Genomic DNA, 22930 nt, shown 5'->3' on the forward strand with positions numbered 1-22930 from the left:
TCTAAAGCAATGAGATATTGGGGCCTGGTGAGAAAAGTTCCTGTCAATCTCAAAATTCTCAGCTCAGTGAGCAAGCTGAATATTCATACCAAACCTCTCTTGATGCATAGCCCGATTCTGACTCTTGGGATGATCATGCATTAAATTCACATGAGCTTTTCCCCTTTCCCTTGCCCCAAGAGATTTTTTAATTAGCATGCCTTCTCTAAGTCAGTCCTTAGTTACCGAGGAATGTAACATCTTTAGCTGACTTTCTCGAGCCTAGAGGTTCACAAACTAGTGTGCTTCAGAGTCACCTTGTGAAAACAGATTGCTGGGCCCCACCCTCAGAGTTTCTGATTCCCTGAGTTTGGAGTGGGAAGTAGTAATGTGCATTCTGAGAAGTTTGCAGGTGAGGCTCATGCTGCTGGTTACAGAGTCCCTGCTCCAGTCTCGAGAGCTACAGAGAGTCTGGTCTTCTCTTAAAACACACATGTGAAAAGTAGAACTGAGAATATACTACAGGCTAACTAAAATGGGCCCTCTATTTTTAAAAAGCTTTGCCAACTGTTTTGTTGTTGTTGAGTGAAGGAAATAAAGAATTTTATGGAAGGCACACTGAATAGTGGCTGGACTAATAGCTGAAGTACCTGATATTGCTAATCTGGTGGCAAAGACACCTTACTGTAAAAAAGGGTTACCAATATGTTAGGCCATCAATAAAGCAAGTCCAGGCTGAAAACTAAGACTTCCCTCCAAGTGTAATCAGGAGAAGGAAGCTTTCTGAAAGCCTTGCTCCCATGCCTTTCCATGGGCTCACCTCAGCAAACTGTCAAGTGCAGCCTACATTTTTAACCCAGGAATTGACTTACATTTTCCCCCTATAAAAGAGTGCAATTGAGTTTCTGTGAAAATCCAGGAATTTCAAAACAGGCATCCTACCAGTATTTCCATATAACATAAAGAAAAACTCTTAAATAATTAAAATGGAACATGTGCTCTATGAATAGTTACAAATGTGCTCATGATTGATATGCAAACATAGAGAATAAAATAAAAATTAAAATCTGATGACAAAAAGTTTGGAGATTAAACCTTCGTTATACACATAGGATCAAATGTTTCTTATTGTTTTAACTTTTACCTTAAGCATTTACTTACCTTAAAATATAATGTAAAAATTCTGACTATGTATATACAACTACATTAGGGTTCCTTTCCACATTTTAGATGAAAAATTGCAGAAAATGCAAAAATATACAAAACTATGACTGGCTGTGTACTGCATGAAAAATGGAACATAATCTGACATTTCTTCAACTAAAATGGTGCAAAAATGGTATTGCTTTCAAACTAGCAAATTAAAATAATTTTTGGAATAACAACATGGCCCACTTGTGCAAGTGTAATATCAGCTGCTCAAATACTAAAAGAAACAATAGTCTGACCTCATCAAAAAATTGCTGAGTTTTGCGAAGTATAAATTTTAATTCAGTCAATTCCAGGAAATTTCTCTTCAGAGCTTCCTGATTTGTGTTGATTTCTTTCAGTTCATTTTCAATCTTCTCAAAATTGGCCTATGGGGGGAAAAAAACCGAACTATTAACTCAAACTAAGTTAAATATGCTTGTTCTGAAAGATGAATTCATCCATCCCACAGAATTCTTGCAACAATGATGGTTCAAACATATTTTATATCTACTCAGCAAATATATGATTTTACCAGGGCAACTTTATGAAAATTTTTTGCTTAACCACATCTGTCTTTATTAGCTATAGGTTCTATTACACACCTTGGTTGAATTTCTCAGGGGATCTTTAGTGGGTAAAATATTGAAAGGTCTACTGGTTATTCATTTAGTGTATGAGATTAATAAGTTACTAGATATGTTGACATGAATCCAATAAGGTTTCAATAAGGCAATATTTGGTGGCATGTGATACTGTTCAAGATAGTGCTCTATAAAAAATTTCCAAGAAACTTACAAGCAAGAGACAACATGGACAATGGCAGCAAGAATTCCTCTACTCTCCATCCACATAGGAAAATAATTTCTGCATTTAAGTAGAAAGAAACTTATCTGGCCCCCTCAGAAGAATTGTTTACCTCTAAGTCAATCATGTCCCGGGGGAAGGGCACCTCTGGGTTTTCACCAGTGTCCATAATTGGGATATTAGCTTTCCTTATCTCTTTCTCAACAAATCCTAAAATGACAAAATCAAAACATTCATGTATAAGCATAGGCTTTGAATTGCCAATATTTGAAGAAAAAAAATAAAACCCAAAACTTGGCTAAAAAGAACTGTTTTATAAAGATGTTTTCATATAAAAGCAGAACATGTAAATTCTTTTTCCTCCATGTTCGTCTTCTTTCACTGCATACTTTCTAAATCACAGATACCCCAAAGAGGATTATCATCCCACTACCATCTTTCCCAATTCTCATCTTAAAACTGGAGCTCATCTACTTCAGTTTTCCACCCTGTGTGACTACTACCCCAGAGTATGATAGTTCTGTTTGTAGATATTGTTGTAGGGCAGAGCTACAGAAGAATACAATTCAATAAAATGTTTGACATTTAGCATCCCAGTGAGACAACTCCAGACCAAAAGGGTTTTGTCAAAGTTGAAATTAATCAGATCAGTTTTAACAAAACAAAAACCAAAAAGCATGACACAGAATAAGGCCCCAAAATACCAGAAAAGTGACAACTAGTGACTTTTTTAGGGCAGGGACCAAATTCACCAATCAGCTAACTGAAAGCTGGCATAGTATAGTAGCAAGATCATGGGTTTGGGAGCCAGAGAGAACAACCTGGATTCAAATACTGATTCCAGGGCAGCCCCGGTGGCTCAGCGGTTTAGCTCTGCCTTTGGCCCAGGGTGTGATCCTGGAGACCTGGGATCGAGTCCAACGTCGGGCTCCCTGCATGGAGCCTGATTCTCCCTCTGCCTGTGTCTCTGCCTCTATCTTTCTCTGTGTCTTTCAATAGATAAATAAAATCTTAAAAAAAAAAAAAATACTGATTCCAGCATAATGCTTATGTTCTTGGGGCAAGTCACTTAATCTCTCTGATCTTTGGTTTCCTCATTTATTTATTTATAAAGTAATCTCTATACTCAATGTAGAGCTCGAACTCATGATCCCAATTAACAATTAACAATTGGTTAACTCCAAGATCAAGAGTCAGATGCTCTCCCAACTGAGCCAGCCAGGCACCCCAGCTTCCTTATTTATTAATTGAGGTAACATCCACCTGAAGGAATATTGTGAGGAATGAATAAAATAAAGTATATGAACACCCCAACACTCAATAGGATGCTAATAAATGTTTCTTCTCTCATAAAAAGGTCACATTAAAATGTGGCTATGTTGACATCTCAAATAGATGGTGGGGCATCTGGATGGCCCCATCTAATTTAAAACAAATGGCTCATTATAGGAACATCATACAGGACCACAATGCACATACGAAGCTTTCGATCCATTTCTTCACATCTTCTAACTTCATTCACAAATTTCCGCTGGAAAACATTCACATCTGGATTTAACTGCAAAATGAGAACACAATACCAAATATTTAAATACTGAATCTATTTCCTGTTTCACAAGCAACACTCTGTAAAAGTGAAAGCCTAATATTTTTCTGCCAGTGTATGATACAAGACTAATAAAAATGCCCTACTGACCTACAAAACCTGTTTCAGGGCCAATCACACCAACTGAAGATAAAAACCCCTCCCTCTCTGTAACACCATATTATTGGAATGAGGAGGCAAGTTAGATAAAACACTATGGTACAAAATGGTCTTCTCAGACCAAAGTCTCAGTGAGCACTCCTCAACAAAAATTTGAGGAAAAGATGTAATAGAAGCTCTGCCAGGTATTCCTTCTCTTCCTCCCTGTTAGAAGAGACAGAAGGCAAACCTGTCTTATTCTTCTGTCTAAGGGTCTTTACTTCCAAGGGGGCAGGCTGGTTTATTCATTCATACATCACAAGTAATTTTCTTTTCTTTTCTTTTTTTTCTTAAAGATTTTTATTGGGATGCCTGGATGGCTCAACGGTTGAGCATCTGCCTTTGGCTCAGGGCGTGATCCTGGGGTCCCAGGATCAAGTCCCACATTGGGCTCCACTCAGGGAGCCTGCTTCTCCCTCTGCCTATGTCTCTGCCTCCCTCAGTGTCTCTCATGAATAAATAAATAAACTCTTTAAAAAAAAAGATTTTATTTATTCATGAGAGACACACACACACACACAGAGGCAAAGACATACACAGAGGGAGAAGCAGGCCTCCCTCAGTGTCTCTCATGAATAAATAAATAAACTCTTTTTTAAAAAAAAGATTTTATTTATTCATGAGAGACACACACACACACAGAAGCAAAGACATACACAGAGGGAGAAGCAGGCTCCCTGTGGGGAGCCCGATGTGGGACTCCATCCCCGGACTCCAGGATCACACCCCCAGCCAAAGAGAGACACTCAACTGTTAAGTCATCCAGGTGTCCCCACAAGTAATTTTCAAAGCAATGTGACAGATATTCTGGAAATTACAAACAAGACTAAAACAAGTTCCTACTTACAAAGAAGCCTACAATCTAATGAAGAAAAAAGATGAACACAACCAATAAGATACCATGTGACAGATTTCATAGAAGTAACACAAATAAGAGGTGCCTGGGTGGCTCAATTGGTTAACCATCTCTTGATTTTGGCTCAGATCGTTATCTCACGGTAATGGGATTCAGCCCCATGTTGGGCTCTGTGCTTAGTGTAGAGTCTGCTTAAGATTCTCTCACCCCAGGATGCCTGGGTGGCTCAGCAGTTGAGCACCTGCCTTGGGCTCAGGTCGTGATCCCAGGTCCTGGGGTCGAGTCCCGCATCGGGCTCCTCATGGGGAGCCTGCTTCTCTTTCTGCCTATGTTTTTGCCTCTCTGTGTCTCTCATGAATAAATAAATAAAATATTAAAAAAAAAAAAAAGATTCTCTCACCTCTCTCTTTGCCCCCTCACCATGCATGCATACACTCTCTCTCAAACAAACCAATAAAATTAAATTTAGAAAGGAGCTAAAAAGTAATACAAATAAAGAACTATAGCTACTCATTCAACATTTATGGAGCACCAAATATGTGCCAGAGACTGTATTAGGCACTGGCCTAAATACAAAAGGGTATGTCTGAGCTTTGAGGAGCTATCAGACCCATGGATGAGACAGACACAAATAAATACAATTTGTTGTGATAAATGCTATTTTAAAAAAGTAAATATTGTTGTCAGTTTCTTATGCAATTTAACATATACCTACCTACATCATGACTAAGCATTCTAGTACTAGGTATTTGTTTGAGAAATAGAAACATGTCTACAGAGACTTATACAAGAATGTTTACAGCAGCTTTATTCACAATAGCCCCAAACTGGCAATGTTCCAAATATCCAACAACAGAACAGATAAAGACATTGTGGTGTATTCATACAATGGAATAAATACTACTCCATAATATAAAAAGAATCAACGATAGATACACATAAAAATAAATACATCTCAACATGAGCTTAAATTAAATAAGTCAAACATAAGGTTTTGCAATGTATGATTCCATTCACATAAAGTTCAAAAACAGGCAAAACTAGATGATGGTAGAAAACAAAACAGTGGAGAATGACCAGAAGTAGGCACAAGATATCTTTCTGGGCTGATGGAAATATTCTATATCTTGCCTGGGGTGGTGGGTGCAAAGGTATAAACATTTACCAAATCATCAAATTGTACTCTTAAGGTCTCTGCATTTCGGTGAATATAAATTTTACATCCATTAAAAAAAAAAAAGTGGGAAGAAAAAAAGGAAGGAAGAATGGAAGGAAGGAGAAAAAACAAATGGAAGAACAAAAGAAAGGAATGAACATACACAGGAGTAACTATGAGAAAAAATGAGCAAGTATAAAAAATGTACAAAGGAAACACCTGAGCTAGACTCTGTGGGATGAGGCAAAGTTCACCAACCAAAAATAGGCAGAATGAAGCAAAAAGACCATGACAAGCGACTCAGAGACATAAATAATTCGCACAATCAGAAGGGGGAAAAATAGTTCCCTAGGCAGAATGGAATCAATCTGATTTTTTAAAAACACTTTTTAAAGATTTACTTTTTTGAAGAATAATACTATGTATGAAGAATAAATTGTAAGAGGGGATGACTAATGATGGAGAAACTAGTAAGTACATTATTGGTATTATATTAATTTAGAGAGAACTTAAGGCAAAAAGCATTATAAGTGATTATGAAAATCACTACAGTTTCCAGGAAAATACAACAATCCTAAACTTCCACGTCTCTAATAAAATGTTTGTTTCTTTCACCAAGAAGGCAGTATATTGACCCTCTACTTGAAATTTCCACTTCAATAAACATGACAGTGAAGTGAAAGTAGCCACAAGACTCCTAATAACTTTACTGGTTTCATTATCTGGAGGCAAAGTTCAATTTCAGCCAGTTTCAGGTAAGGCGTTTCAAAATATCTGGGCAAGGCATCCTCAAAAATATTTCCAAAAGAATAGCAGAACCACAAGGAGACACTGACAAATCTATGAAGGGGAAATTTTTATTTATTTTTTTAAAGATTTTATTTATTTGACAGAAAGAAAGAGAGTGCACAAGCACAGACCAGTAGGCAGAGTGGCTGGCAGAGGAAGAGAAGCAGGCTCCCTGCTGAGCAGAGACAAGGAGGGGGGAGGTGAGGTGAGGGGGCATGGTGTTCAATCCCAGGATCCTGGGATCATGAACTGAGCCAAAGGCAGAAGCTTAACTGACTAAACCACACAGGTGCCCCATGTAGTAGGAAATTTTAAATATACTTTTAAATTATTAATATATCAAGTCTACCAAATATAAGGACAGAGAATATGTGAACAACCTAATAAGCTTAATCTAATATACATATATATACACATATATAGACACATACAGACAGAGGCAAAGCATCCAAGAGTTCTCTATTTATGAGTTAATTATGAAAGCTGACTACAAAATAGGTCACACAGCAAATCTCATTAAAGAATGGGTACTATACAATGTTCTATGATAATGCAATTAAGTTAGAAATCAATATCAAGGGATCCCTGGGGGCTCAGTGGTTTGGCGCCTGCCTTTGGCCCAGGGTGTGATCCTGGAGTCCTGGGATGGAGTCCCACGCCGGGCTCCCTGCGTGGAGCCTGCTTCTCCCTCTGCCTCTATCTCTGTCTCTCTCTGTGTGTGTCTCTCATGAATGAATAAATAAAATCTTTAAAAAAAAAAAAAAAAAAAAGAAAGAAAAAAAGAAATCAGTATCAAGGGGTGCCTTGGTGCCTCAGTCAGTTAAGCATCCAACTCCTGGTTTGTTTGTTTTTAAATTTTATTTATTTATTCATGAGAGACACACACAGAGAAGTAGAGACTCTCTCAAATAAATATTTTTTAAAAATAAATCAATACAAAAAATACAACCTAGGGGTGTCTGGGTGGCCCAGTCTTGACTGCCCAACTCTTGATTTTGGCTCAGGTTGTGATCTTGGGGTTGTGGGATCGAGCCCTGAGTTGGGCTCCATGTTCAGTGTGAAGTAGGCTTGGGATTCTCTCTCTCCCTCTGCCCCCACCCCTGCTCATATGTGCAAACCCTCTCACTCTCTTTCTCTGAAATAAATAAAATCTTAAAAAAAAAAAAAAAAAAAAAAAAAACGAAACAAACTCTCCCTCTGCCCCTACTCCCCTGGCTCTGTGCATGCATGCTCTCTCTCTAAATAAATAAATTAAAAAAAAAAAAAAAAAAACGAACACCTAAATGACATACTTGGAAATTCTAAAATAGTCCTAAATATCTCATGGTTCAAAAGAAGAAATCATAACAAAATTCTTAGTGGTGCCTGGCTCAGTCAGTAAGCATCCAACTCTTGGTTTCAGCTCAGCTCATGATCTCGAGGTTGCAAGATCAAGCTCGTGGGCGCTCAATGCAGAATCTGCTTCAGATTATTTCTGCCTCTCCCTTACCCTCTGCTCCTCACCCTGCTTGCGTTCTCATGAAATAAAATAAAATAAAGTAAAGTAAAATAAAATAAAATAAATCTTTTTTTTTAAATTTTACTTTAAAGAGAATAGGGAGCCTTGGTGGCTCACTTGGTTAAGCCTCTACCTTTAGCTCAGGTCATGATCCAGAGTTCTAGGATTGAGCCCAGCATTGGGCTCCCTGCTCAGTGGGAGTCTGATTCTCCCTCTCCCTCTGCCTCCAACCTGCTCATGCCCCCCCCTTAAAAAAATAAAAAATCTTGAAAAAAAAAAAAGATAATTAAAGAAATTATTAAAATATTTAGAATGTGGGATCCCTGGGTGGCGCAGCGCTTTGGCACCTGCCTTTGGCCCAGGGCGCGATCCTGGAGACCCGGGATCGAATCCCACATCGGGCTCCCGGTGCATGGAGCCTGCTTCTCCCTCTGCCTATATCTCTGCCTCTCTCTCTCTCTGTGACTATCATAAATAAATAAAAATTTTAAAAAAATTTAAAAATATTTAGAATGTAATGATAATGAAAATGTAAAGATCAGAGACTGTGCAACTCGGTCTTGAGGTTGTGAGTTCAAGCCCGTGTTTGGCATGGAGTCTACTTAAAATAAAAATATTTTATTGTTTAGATTTTATTTGAGAAAGAGACAGACAGAACATGCATACAAGTAGGGGGAAAGGGAGAAGTGGATTCCCCACTGATTAGGGAACCCAATGTGGGGCTTGATCCCAGGAGACTGGGATCATGACCTGAGCCAAAAGCACACGCTTAATTGACTAAGACACCTAGGCTCTCCTAAAATTTTATTTTTTAATGTCAAGATCAAACTCTGTGGGATGCAGCTAAAGTACTATTTAAGGGAAGCCTGGGTGGCTCAGCGGTTGGGCACCTGCCTTCAGCCCAGGGTGTGATCCTGGAACCCAGGATCAAGTCCCACGTCAGGCTCCCTGCATGGAGCCTGCTTCTTCTGCCTATGCCTCTGCCGCGCTCTCTCTCTGTATTTCTCACGAATAAATAAATCAAAATCTTTAAAAATTAATAATAATAAAAAAATAAATCCTTCTTTAAAAAAAATAAAGTACTATATAAAAGGAAATTTAGGGGCAGCCCGGGTGGCTCAGTGGTTTAGCACCACCTTCGGACCAGGGCGTGATCTTGGAGACCCAGGATCAAGTCCCATGTCGGGCTTCCTGCATGGAGTCTGCTTCTCCCTCTGCTTGTGTCTCTGCCTCTCTCTTTCTCTCTCTCTCATGAATAAATAAAATCTTTAAAAAAATAAAATAAAAGGAAATTTAGGGCCACCTGGATGGCACAGTCAATTAAATATTGAACTGTTGGTTTCAGCTCAGGTTGTGTGATTGAGTCCTGCGTTGGGCTCGAAGTACAGCATGGAGTCTGTTTAAAATTCTTTCTTGGGCAGCCCGGGTGGCTCAGCGGTTTAGCACCACCTTCAGCCCAGGGCGTGATCCTGGAGTCCTGGGATCAAATCCCACATCAGGCTCCCTGCGTGGAGCCTGCTTCTCCCTCTGCCTATGTCTCTGCCTCTCACTCTGTTTCTCTCATGAATAAATAAATAAAATCTGGGAATCCCTGGGTGGCTCAGCGGTTTAGCACCTGCCTTTGGCGCAGGGCATGATCCTGGAGTCCTGGGATCAAGTCCCACATTGGGCTCCTGGCATGGAGCCTGCTTCTCCCTCCTCCTGTGTCTCTGCCTCTCTTTCTCTATGTCTATCATAAATAAATAAATAAATCTTAAAAAAAGATAAATAAATAAATACATAAATTTATAAAATCTTTAAAAAAAGAAACTCTTTCTCCCTGCCCTCTCTAAAATAAATACATAAATCTTACAAAAAAAAAAAAAAAAAGGAAATGTATAGCCTTAAATGCATGTACTAGAATAAACTAAAAACAAATGTGCCAAGTGTTCAAGAAGTAAGAACAAGGTGACAGGAAAACAACAGAAAACAACAAAGAGCAGAAATGAATGAAAGTTCCAGAGGAGATCCACCAAACCAAAAGCTATTTTTGGTTTTGTTATATTTTTTACTTTTTAATATATTTTTAGATTTTTATTATTTTCTTAAAAGCTGGTTATTTGGGCAGCCTGGGTGGCTCAGCGGTTTAGCGCTGCCTTCAGCCCAGGGTGTGATCCTGGAGACCCAGGATCGAGTCCCATGTCAGGCTCCCTGCATGGAATGGAGCCTGCTTCTCCCTCTGCCTATGTCTCTACCTGTCTCTCTCATGAATAAATAAATAAAATCATTTAAAAATAAATAAATAAATAAAATATATCCATCTAAAAATATCAGGCCTATCGGCGCCTCACTGGCTCAGTCCGTGGAATATGTACTCTTGATCTCAGGGCTGTGAGCTCAAGCCCCACACTGGGGTTATTTTAAAAATAAGACTATCAAGCCTACAACGTTTAAAGATAGTTTCTACTAATCTTTCAAAGACTAGAAAAGCCCAAATCTTTGAAAAATTGTTCAAAAGTGGAAAAATGAAGGAACACTCTTCAATTAGTAAGATTGGTCAGTATAAACTTGATACCAGATAATAGTAGTTTCAGAAAGGACACTAAAAGCCAATATCAAAATTAATTAATTAATTTAATTAAAATAAAAATAAAAGCCAATATCACTTATTGATATAGCAGTTTCCCCTTATTCATGGTTTTAGTTACTGCAGTCAACTGTGGTCCGGAAGCAAGTGATCCTCCTTTGGTCAGAAAGTCAAAGTAGACTAATGCTATGTCACCAAGCCTACATCATCCACCTCATTCTTCTCCTTACAAAGGCATTTTATCCTCTCATATCCTCCCAAGTAGTACAGTATAATATGACATTGAGAGATTGACCACATTCACATACTTTCATTAAAGTGTAGGACTATAATTGTTCTATGTTATTATTGTTTGTTAATCTCTTACTGTGCCTACTTTATAAATTAAACTTTATCATAGGTATGTATGTATAGCAAAATACAATATGCATATTTGGGTTTAGTACTATCTGTGGGTTCAAGCACCCACAGTGGTATGTATATACTTGGAATGTATCCTCCAGGGATAAAAAAAGGGACTACTATATAAGTGAAAAAAATCCTAATATAATATTAGGAAACCATCCTCCAAATTCTTTCAAAATACAACTAATGACCAAGTTGGGTTACCCAGGCTTGCAAGGATGATTTTAGAATTAAAAAAAAAAAAAATTTATACAAATGGACAATAAGCATATGAAAAGATGCTCCACATAACTGGCCATTTGAAATGCAAATCAAAACCACTATGAGGGATGCCTGGGTGGCTCAGCAGTTGAACCCTCTACCTTTGGCTCTGGGCGTGATACCGGAGTCCTGGGATGAAGTCCCCACATCAGGCTCCCCTCGGGAAGCCTGTTTTCCTCTGCCTATGTCTCTCTCTCTATTTCTCATGAATAAATAAATAAATATCTTTTTTTTTTTTTTATGATAGTCACAGAGAAAGAGAGAGAGAGGCAGAGACACAGGCAGAGGGAGAAGCAGGCTCCATGCACCGGGAGCCCGATGTGGGATTCGATCCCGGGTCTCCAGGATCGTGCCCTGGGCCAAAGGCAGGCGCTAAGCCGCTGCGCCACCCAGGGATCCCATAAATAAATAATCTTAAAAAGAAAAACCAGGGCAGCCTGGGTGTCTCAGCGGTTTAGTGCCGCCTTTGGCCCAGGGCCTGATCCTGGAGACCCGGGATCGAGTCCCACGTCAGGCTCCTTGCATGGCACCTGCTTCTCCCTCTGCCTGTGTCTCTGCTTCTCTCTCTCCTCTCTGTGTATTCTCAGAAATAAATAAAATCTTAAAAAAAAAAAAAAAAACCACTATGAGATACAACTTCATAGCCATTAGGACAGCTATAATAAAATTTTTAAATGGAAAATAGCCATTATCGGTGAGGTGGAAAAAAATTGGAACCCTTGTATATTGCTGGTGTGTGGCTGCTGTGAAAAGTAGTCTTGGGCAGCACCGGTGGCCCAGTGGTATAGTGCTGCCTTTAGCTCGGGGTGTGAGCCTGGAGACCTGGGATCCAGTCCTGCATCAGGCTCCCTGCATGGAGCCTGCTTCTCCCTCTGCCTGTGTCTCTGTCTGCCTCTCTCTCGCTCTCTCTCTCTCTGTCATGAATAAATAAATAAAATATTTAAAAAAAGAAAAAGTAGTCTGGAGGTTCCTCAAAAAATTAAACACAGAATTACCATATGACCCAGCAATTCCACCCTTAGGTATAAGCACTCAAACAAATACTTGTACACAAATGCTTAGAGCAGCATTACTGACAAGAGTCAAAAAGTAGAAACAACCCAAATATGCTTATCAACTGATGAATGAATAAACAAATGGCAGTATATACATACCACAGAATATCACTCAGCCATAAAAAGGAATGAAGTCTTAATACAAGCTACAACGTTGATGAACCCTGAAAACAATATAGTAGGCCAAAGAATCAAGACACAAAAGGCAACATATCATATGATTCCAATCATGTTTAATGTCCAAAATAGGGAAATCCGTAGAGATAGAGATTAAGTAGTTGGTCAGGGTGGTGGAGGGAGTCATGAGGAGTGATTGCTAATGGGTACAAGGCTTCTTTTGAGGATAATGAAATGTTTTGGAATTAGTGGTGACAGCTGCATAACTGTGAATACACTAAAAACCAATGAATTGTACACTGTAAAATGGTGACTTTTTTTGGCCTATCTCAATTTAAAAGAACATAGGCAGGGATGCCTGGGTGGCTCAGTGGTTGAGCATCTGCCTTTGGCTCAGGTCATGATCCCAGAGTCCTGGGATTGAGTCCCACATCAGGCTCCCCACAGGGAGCATGATTCTCCCACTGACTGTGTCTCTGCCCCTCTCTCTGTGCCTCTTAAATAATGAATAAAATCTTAAAATAAAATAAAAAAACATAAGCAGAGGAGTCAGACAGTCTGGGGGTACAGATCTGTGTGTCCTGGATAGCTATTTTCATCTATGTCATAGGTTCCTAGTCTGGAAAATGAGAATGATAAATTCCACTATTTAAAAGTAGGTTCTAGGGGATCCCTGGGTGGCACAGCGGTTTGGCGCCTGCCTTTGGCCCAGGGCGCGATCCTGGAGATCCGGGATCGAGTTCCACGTCGGGCTCCCGGTGCATGGAGCCTGCTTCTGCCTCTGCCTGTGTCTCTGCCTCTCTCTCTCTCTCTCTCTCTCTGTGTGTGGGACTATCATAAATAAATAAAAAATTTAAAAAAATTTAAAAATAAAAGTAGGTTCTACTTCTCAGGGATGCTGGGAGAAATGCCTCCGATAATAATGTAAAATACTCAACATGCGGGATCCCTGGGTGGCGCAGCGGTTTGGTGCCTGACTTTGACCCAGGGCGCGATCCTGGAGACCCGGGATCGAATCCCACGTTGGGCTCCCAGTGCATGGAGCCTGCTTCTCCCTATGCCTGTGTCTCTGCCTCTCTCTCTCTGTGTGACTATCATAAATAAAATAAAAAAAATTAAAAAATTAAAAAAAAAATACTCAACATGCATTGATCAAAAGAATGCAAACTGTCATTGTGATTTTAAGTGTTAAACAATAAGGGGCTGAACAGTAGAGAAGTATGTCAAAGAGAAGCCTGGATAAGGAGACAGGTGAGTCACAGAAGATTTTGAACAAGTTGAGTGAGGAAAATGTCTTATTCAATTGTCTCTCTAAAACCCAGAGTGGTATCTTTTGCCGAGAAGATAGATAACAACTCTGCCTTATACCTGAAACTGACACTCATTTTAATACACTTTTTTTTAATACACTCATTTTAATACAATTTCACAATTGCATAATTTCACAGGAAAAATAGATACAAGATACAACATGGACGAACCTTGAAAACATGCCAGATGAAAGAAGCCAGTCAGAAAAGACTACATAGTATATGATTCTATTGACATGAAATGTTCAGAATAGGCAAATCCATAGAAACTGAAAGTAGATTAGTGGCTGTCAGGGAGTGTGATGGGAAGAGGGGGATTGGGAGGAAATAGGCAGTGACTGTTAATGGTATAGAGTCTCTTGTCTTGGGTAATAAAAATTCTAAAGCTGACTGTGGTGATAACCTCAATAAATGAAGAAAAGGCAACCCATAAAATTCCATAATCATTTATGGCAATAAAATCAGAAATTGAAAGGAATCTATAATTTAATAGAATTTTCCAAGAATTTAAGAGTAAATGTTCTATTTACATTGTGAAATATTGGGGCACCTGGCTGGCTCAGTCGCAAGAGCACGTGACTCTTGATCTTGGGGTCACTGAGTTCAAGCCCCCACTGGGTGTAGAGATTACTTAAATAAATAAACTTAAAATTAATAAAAATTAATTTGTGAATTAAAAAAGATTCTCCTTAAAGTCAGGAGCATAGACAAGAATGCCATGTAACAGATAATACCCTACTTCCTTATTAACAAAAATCTCAATTTGTTCAAGGCAGTTACTGCTCAGTTGAAAAACCACTTTTCCCAGACTCCCTTGCAGCTAGACTATGTCATAATTCTGGTTAACACAGGGGATCCCTGGGTGACTCAGCAGTTTGGCACCTGCCTTCGGCCCAGGGCACGATCCTGGAGTCCCAGGACTGAGTCCCACATGGGGGTCCCTGCATGGAGCCTGCTTCTCCCTCTGCCTGTGTGTGTCTCTGCCTCTCTTTCTGTGTTTCTCATGAATAAATAAATAAAATCTTTATTTATTATTTTTTTAAGATTTTATTTATTTATTTATAGAGACACAGAGAGAGAATGAGAGGCAGAGACACAGGCAGAGGGAGAAGCAGGCTCCATGCAGAGAGCCTGACATGGGACTCGATCCAGGGTCTCCAGGATCACGCCCCGGGCTGCAGGCGGCGCCAAACTGCTGTGCCACCGCCAAACCGCTGTGCCACCGGGGCTGCCCTAAAATCTTAAAAAAAAAAGCAAAACAAAAAACTGGTTAACATAAATTAGGAAAGTCTCCTGAGGATTTCTGAGGATTTTTTTGTTGTTGTTTTTTCTCCTGATAAAACCATTTCTCCATCTTCCCTCCACTTTCTTCTTCTTGCCTAGAATATGGATGTAACACCTGGAACTGTGGTGGTCATCTACAAGTACAAAAGCCAAATGCTCAAAGGCAAAAAAGAGATACAGAATGATCTTACTAGAACACTGATGATAACGTGAAGCTCAGCTTCATGTTCCATGAGAAAAGTACACCCCTATCACTTGGGTTTTCAGTTACATACAGCTGAACACAATCCCAACCAGTATTAGTTTGCTGTTACTCTTCTTCAACACGTTAGTAATGGTCCTTATGTATTTGGAAAAATAAAATAATAAAATAAAATAAAATAAAATAAAATAAAATAAAATAAAATAAAATGATTTGAAAGGAGAAAATAGTTTACTCTCCAATGGTGCAATAAAAAAGATTTTATCAAATATAGCAAAATGTTAACAACTGATGAATCCACACCAGAGTATTCAGCCTTGAAATTTTCAAAATAAAAATTAAGGGCAAAAAATACCAACAAGCAAAAAAGAACAATAACTTTTACATGACAACATATACCATAAACAAAGGAAAAAGACAAGCCAAATTGTCAGTAAAGGATTAGAAAAAGATTAGCTTCCAGTAGATAAGAAGAACTTTTACATATTCTACAAGTCAATAAGCCAGACAAGCAATCCAATGAAAAACAAGCAGATGGTATGGACAACACATTCATGGGAAATGAAACCCCTTATGTCCAATAAACAGATAAAAAGAGGGACACCTGGGTGGCTCAGTGGTTTAGCACCTGCCTTCGGCCCAGGGTGCGATCCTAGAGTCCCAGGATCGAGTCCCCCATCGGGCTCCCTGCATGGAGCCTGCTTCTCCCTCTGCCTATGTCTCTGCCTCTCTGTGTCTCTCGTGAATAAATAAATAAAATCTTAAAAAAAAAAAAAACAGATAAAAGATACCCAGTGTACTAACCAAGAAAATGCAAATTAAAACAAAAAATATAGCATCTCACACCCATCATATTGGCAAATTTCTTTAAGCTATATTGACACAGTTATAAAACAACAGGAACTTTCAACCAACAATCGTAAATTTGAACAGGTATGACACTGTCAAGTAGGCTTTAACACACGTCACAGTTAAAGAGGCCCACCATACTCAGCAATGCCATACTTATAATCCCTGACACAGCAGCAAGTCTTTGAGATCAATACTCTACACAGTAACACTAGAACATCATTTGCCTTTTTCATCCTCTCTCTCTCATGAGTGTTCAGTGAAGTTTACCAGAGGCTCATGGTATACATTGCAGCCAGATGACTACAGAAGCAGATAGGAGAATCCAGCTATCTTTTATTAATTCAGACATTAAAAAGATTTTCAAAAATGTAAACACAATGCCATTCCTCTATTTTTGTTTTCTGTTTCAGAAAATATAGTTATTTTTCATAAAAAGGTTATTTATGTGGGACACATAGGTGGCTCAGTAATTGAGCATCTGCCTTTGACTCAGGGTGTGATCCCAGAGGGATTGAGTTCTGCATCAGGCTTCCTAAATGAAGCCTGCTTCTCCCTCTGCCTGTGTCTCTGCCTCTCTCTGTGTGTCTCTCATGAATAAATAAATGACATCTTAAAAAAAAAAAAGTTATTTATGATATAACACATACCAGGTTTATTTTTGTGATTTTTAAGTAAATAAGCATTTTAAGCATATCTCAGTTTTAATTTCCAATACAATAAATATTGATAGCTATAACTCACATAAAAACTTTGGGGTCCTCAATCATGTTTTTGGAGTGTAAAGAGGCCCTTAGACCAAAACGTTTGAGAACCACTGCTCTGGAGAAACTATCCTGCATGTATACCAAGAGACATACAAGAATCTTGCTTGCAACACTGTAATAACAAAGAACTGTTCATCATAAGGAAAACATGATAGACTGTGTATATAATAACTATAAAGCCATTTAAAGAAATGAACTAGTACTACCTGTACCCCATGGTCAAATCTCATAAATAATGAATTTAAAAAGCACAGTGTTGGGCAGCCCGGGTAGCTCAGTGGTTTAGCGCCGCCTTCAGCCCTGGGCGTGATCCTGGAGACCCGGGATCCAGTCCCACTTCAGGCTCCCTGCATGTGCCTGCTTCTTCCTCTGCCTGTGTCTGTGTGTGTGTGTGTGTGTGTGTCTCATGAATAAATAAATTCTAAAAAATAAATAAATAAAATAAAAAACAAAAAGCACTGTTGAAGGATATATACAATATACCATGCATATAGTTTTAAAACATGCAAAATAGGGGCACCTGGGTGGCTCAGTGGTTGAGGGTCTGCCTTTGGCTCAGGCTGTGTCCCGTGGTCCTGGGATCAAGTCCTGATTCAGACTCCCCGCAGGGAGTCTGTGTATATGTTTCTGCCTCTCTGTCTGTATCTCTTATTAATAAATAAATAATCTTTTAAAAATTTTTAAAAAATAAATAAAACATGCAAAATTATACTAGTATATATGACTACTTAGTGATATATACATACACAGAAAATTTTTTTTAAAAACCACATGGGAGGGATCCCTGGGTGGCGCAGCGGTTTGGCGCCTGCCTTTGGCCCAGGGCGCGATCCTGGAGACCCAGGATCGAATCCCACGTCAGGCTCCCGGTGCATGGAGCCTGCTTCTCCCTCTGCCTATGTCTCTGCCTCTCTCTCTCTCTCTCTCTCTGTATGACTATCATAAAAAAAAAAAAAAAAAAAAAAAAAAAAAAAAAACACCTGGGAGGGGCACTTGGGTGGCTCAGTTGGCTAAGGGTCTGTCTCCAGCTCAAGTTATGACCCCAGAGTCTTGGGATGGAGTCCCACATCAGACTCCCTGCTCAGCAGGGAGTCTGCTTCTCCCTTTCTCTCTGCCCCTCCCCCACTGCTTGTGCGCGCATGCATGCTCTCTCTCTCTCTCTCCCCTTCGTTCTCACTCTCCCAAATAAAATTTTTAAAAACAAAAACAAAAATATATGGAATGATAAAAGCAAAAACTGGGCTCATGGTTTGCTTAGTCAATAGAGCATGCAACTCTTGGTCTCTGGCTGAGTTCATGCTGGGCATGGAGCTTACATTAAAAAAAAAAAAAAAGCAAAAATCAATGCAGAGGTTACCTCTAGGGAGGTGGGGAGAGAAATAGCATGGAGGAAGGATACACAGAAGCCTTCAATTGTATGTGGAATGTTAGTAGAAACACAGGTATTCATTATGTTTTTCCCTATAATTTTCCCTATGATTGCAATACATCGTAAGTAAAAATGAAGAATGCTGAATAGACACAGTGGGTGTTAGGAGGGGGAAGATACCATAGACCAAATGAAGGATTGCAAATTAAGGGTGACTTAGGTTTGATTTAGGTCTCAAGTCTAGAAAACTGGAAGAATATCGATGCATTAGCTCAAATTTTAGGAAATCAGAATGAAGAAATAGTTTAGGAAAAGGTGTAAGTGGTAGGATTTAGACATGCTACCAGGAGAAGCAGAGATGATAGAATTCTTAGCTGTAAATTTAGAGATGACATTTGGGAGCTGTCAGGGCCAGAGATACAGATTTGGGACTCACTAAATAAAAGTGGAAGATTTGAGAATAGAAGAGATCATCAAAAAAAGGTGAATAAGGAAGATGAGGGTATGGAGAAACTCATCCAGAGAGAGCAGAGAGAGCTTGGGAAACAGACACAGAGGGCCACAGTGGAGAAGATAAAAGAGAGGCTAGGGAAAGACAGCAGTGAGACCCCACAAGGTCAGAGAAGGAATCAGTCAGGAAGAACATTAGAAAACAGAAGGTATAAAAAGGTTCAAAGAGAATTAGAAATGTACTATGTCACCAGATTATAATTTCAGCATGCCAATTTCAGGAAGCCTATATTGATGAATTCCACCCCTTTCTGACCACTCCTCATTCATTCCAACAGAAGTTGATTCAGTATCTTAGTATATGCTTACTTATACATCTGTAACAGGACACATCAAATTTTGTAATAAATACTTCCTACTGTATGGAAGAGCTATGACATTTTTTAAAAATAACTTGCTATGGTATTAAAGAGGCCAAAAGCAAAGTGTAAGCCTTGAACAGGTTAGAGTGGTGTCCTCTACTTGCATCTCAGGCAATCACCTTGAGACTGCTTAGGATTATTCTCAAAGGGGGAGTTAGTAAAATCGTGGAAAGATTGGCACAAAACATTCTTACCTCTAGAGAGACAATTGAAAATGTACACTCTACCAATATTAAGCCAGTGCTATAATGTTATTTTTGCAAATAAAAAGCAAAACATTCATCACAAGGCAACTGCCCCTAAGAAAAACAGTTCAGCGGTATTCAAGAAGCAGCCCCACAACTACTTACATCACGAAACTGAACCTTTCCCAGTTCCCCTAATTCACTGACGCAACAATAAGCAGCTTCTGACTGTAGAAAAAGCTGAGCCAGTGTCATCTCCTCACTCCGGAAAAGCTCCCCCATGGTGGCGGGAAGTACCAGTCAACAGAGTACCTGGATTTCTCTCCAACCTAAGGCAAAAAGAGAAAACTGCATTACAGGGCTAAGAGCAAACACAACAACAGTAAGGCTCTTTTGTTTTGCATTTCATGTCTACCACCTTATGCAGACAGATCTTTAACATCCTGCTTAGAAGGACTGAGAGGAGAAATTGCAAAAATTGCAAAATCCTCTCCCACAGAGTACCTGATGAAAAGTCACTTCCTTCACAGTCAACATCAGGATTAAATGACAACATTTTAAGGAGTCTCAATACATAAGAATGTATCCACGTTCAAAAACAGGAACTGGGATTCCCAAACAGCTCTTTAAATGCCCTGGACAGGGTATTATGATCTGGTGACGTCCACACTGCACCTTTTTTTGGCTTGTGTTAGGAAACAAACAGAAGAAACCTACATTACCCTTTCATAAAGGATGTCTCTGTTGAGACTAGTTTTTTAACCTCTACTGCCCATTCTAACTGCTGGAGTCCCAGCACTATCCTAGAGCTATGGCTACTTTAAAGGGCTTAACCTTCTAACTCCTCAGAAAACACCATTTTCTCCCAAAGGAATCTAAACACATCAGCATTATCTCAGGAAGGGAGGTGGGGGGCAGGGGCACCTGGCTGGTTCAGTTAGCACAGCATGTGACTCTTGATCTCAGGGTCATGAGTTCAAGCCCCACCTTGGGTGTGGAGCCTACTAGTTTAAAAAAAAAAAAAAAAAGCCTGCAAATTAAGTTCAATTTCAAGTCCAGCATGACAGGAATACATTGATAATGACAAAGCAGTTTTATCAAACCACAAAGAACAAGCTTGCCACCCCCGTAGCTTTCTATTTTTTTATCCCCATCTTCAAGATTAATTACATTCTTCCATCTGTTAAAGCTTCTCATGCATGAGCCAATAAAGGTTTCCTTTTAGGGCTGTCTTACCCTTGGCCAGTATGAAAGACAATGGCGCTATCAGTGGTCCTGAAACTGCAATTATTTATTCTCAATCAGCTATTGTGAGGCACAGGCTGTACCCTATCTAAACTCAGCAAACCGTACAGTATTTTTAGTATCATGAGGGCAACCATAATGATACGTGAAACTGGCATCAAAGGAAGAGTTACTGCTCTGCAAGGCGGGAAGACATTTTGAGAAATCTGAATGACAATACCTTTGGGCATTTGATGTTCAAGGCAGCAAAACAACACACTCAGACATAAGCAACAATTTCTCAAGAGATTATGTAGCCTGCCTTTAAAATGGTCTATACCTGAGTCACCCAAAACAGCTGTTACAAACCCTCCCACATCCTCCCCAAAACAAGGAGAGATTCCACAACCTCTGAAGCAGGTAAAATCATGCCTGATCAGCAGAGTTCAGGGGCTGCCAATAATGACAGCCTCAGAGTTGCCTCCCTCCTTCTGGTCTTTAATGATTACAAGTCTCCCTAGAACATATCTCTCCCGCTGGAGCCAAAGAGAAAACTAAACAGACCAAAGCGATTCGGGGGTGAGGATGTCACAAAACAAAATACGAAGAAACAGTAATTCATTCCGCACAACGTAAGTATAAATAAAGCGGCGGGCGCCCAGCCTCACAATTGTTATCCAGTCCTCGCCTCCTACGAGGTATTCAAATTCACCTGCTTCATTTCCTGTCTACCCAGTGAGAAAGCAGGAATTCCCTTGAGCCCAGGCACACCTACCTTCAGAAGTGATTAAAGGTGGGGGAGGGACCATTGAATTGGAAGCCCCTTTAAGAAGCCCCCCAAATTCTTCTGCCTACCCAGTAACCTTCTGTTCCTCCGCCTCCGCCTTAAATGGGGGAAGGGTTCAGGGCCTCCAAAGAGGAATGAACCTCCGATTCCTCTGCCCTCAGGCGGGGTGCCCGAAGAGGGGTGAACCCCTCATTTCCTCTCAGAGACCTAAGGTCCCTGCTTAATTCCTTTTGACAAGCGAGGAGACTGTTAGGAGCATTTCCCGTGCCCTTCCGACGCCGCTCGCTGCCGCGCTGTACCTACATCCCCCGCTCACCTTCAGCCGGGGGCCGGGCCGCAGCCAAAGCAGCCGCCCCAGACCAAGCCCGCAGCTTCAGCGGCTCGGGACAGCGGCGCTCGACGCGCGTGCGTCCGCAAAGCCCTGCCCCCGCGCAGCCGCCGGCCCCGCCCCCACGATGACCTCATTGCAGTCAGCCAATGGGGAGAGGCCTGGGTCGGCTGCCGCAGTGCAGAGTCGCGGGGGCGCAGGCAAGACCCTGAGAGCTGACGCCATCTTGTTCCTGCGCCTGTGACTCCGGGCCCCGCGGGACTGGGCTGCCTGTGGGGGCTGCTGGTGCGGCTGCTTTGCGGCCTCCGCCGCTGCGCCCTTCAGAATCCTTTCTCCCTAACACTTAGCCCTCGAGGCTAGGCTGCCTGCTTGCTTTCTTTTCAAATGCAAAAAAAAAAAAAAAAACACAACTTTTCTTGAGGAAAGGAACATGAAGGAAGGGGAGACATGAAACGACCTGAGAGCTGGAGGGCGGCTTATTAAAAGTGCTTACAAAAAAAAAAAAAAAAAAAAAAGCGCTTACAGTCCAGTCTCCTCTGCGTTACACACGCACCCTTTTTCGTTATTTTACAGAAGAGAACATTGAAGCCCCTGAATGAGCAGCGAACGCCTTGCTAAGATCCATAGTAGAGCCTTGAACAAGTGGCTCGTTCACTTAAGTATGGAAAAGCCCTTTATAGGAAAAGGTACTTGGTTCAGTCCCTCTAGCAAGGAATCAGGGTCTAGCTTTCTCCAGTTAGTGGGAAAATACCCATAAGGCCGTATGTTGTGACAGTACATTTTTTACTTGTTCGGTGGATTCCTGCAGGCCCCTTTGACCACTTAAGGGTTTTCTATTCCTCAAAATTTTTGAAAGAATAAGTTTGTTAAAATGCAAAAGTGATGCTGATGTAGGAAAATGCAGAAGTGATGTTGATGTGGGAAGCAAAGGCAAAAGAAAAATTAAATTTCCGTAACTACCTAAAGCCCAGGGACAATTTCAAGGGACAAGTCCTTGAAACAGGCAGAGTGACATTCCTCTAGGGACTCAGCTGCCCCTATGTTAATACTTTGCTAAGGGCAAAAGGCAATCTTAGCCAGACACCCAGGATTCTGTAAATCTACTTTAACATATAAAAATTGCTTTGGAAACTTCCTTTATCTCTAACCCTCAAGATACATGTTGGCAATCATCCCCCAAGCATATGACCCACTGATATATATCTGAAGGGTCCCGTGACTAAGATTTTATTAAAGAGTAATAAATGACCTTTTCCCAACAATAGCTAATCCCCTCAAGGTCCTAAAAACATTGCTTCCAAAATTCCTTAGAGACTTATGCTATCCTTAACC

General features: G+C 40.3%; 1 protein-coding gene across 9 annotated transcripts in view; it reads right to left on the minus strand.

Annotated features, from left to right (window-relative positions):
- The window catches only part of ATP6V0A1 (ATPase H+ transporting V0 subunit a1), a 64526-nt gene extending 42807 nt beyond the window's left edge, over positions 1-21719 (minus strand). For 7 of the 9 annotated variants that reach the window (XM_038547281.1, XM_038547280.1, XM_038547277.1 and 4 more), the window contains exons 1-5: positions 21587-21719; positions 19425-19588; positions 3454-3532; positions 2087-2184; positions 1428-1556 (exon numbers count right to left, since the gene is read on the minus strand). In XM_038547281.1, the coding sequence (XP_038403209.1) occupies positions 1428-1556; positions 2087-2184; positions 3454-3532; positions 19425-19541 (423 nt within the window). In that variant the 5' untranslated portion in view covers positions 19542-19588; positions 21587-21719. The other 2 variants (XM_038547275.1, XM_038547282.1) reach the window with 2 other exon arrangements.
- Positions 21720-22930: the final 1211 nt, after the last annotated feature.

This window comes from Canis lupus, chromosome 9 (assembly GCF_011100685.1).
Source record: "Canis lupus familiaris isolate Mischka breed German Shepherd chromosome 9, alternate assembly UU_Cfam_GSD_1.0, whole genome shotgun sequence".
NCBI lineage: Eukaryota > Metazoa > Chordata > Mammalia > Carnivora > Canidae > Canis > Canis lupus.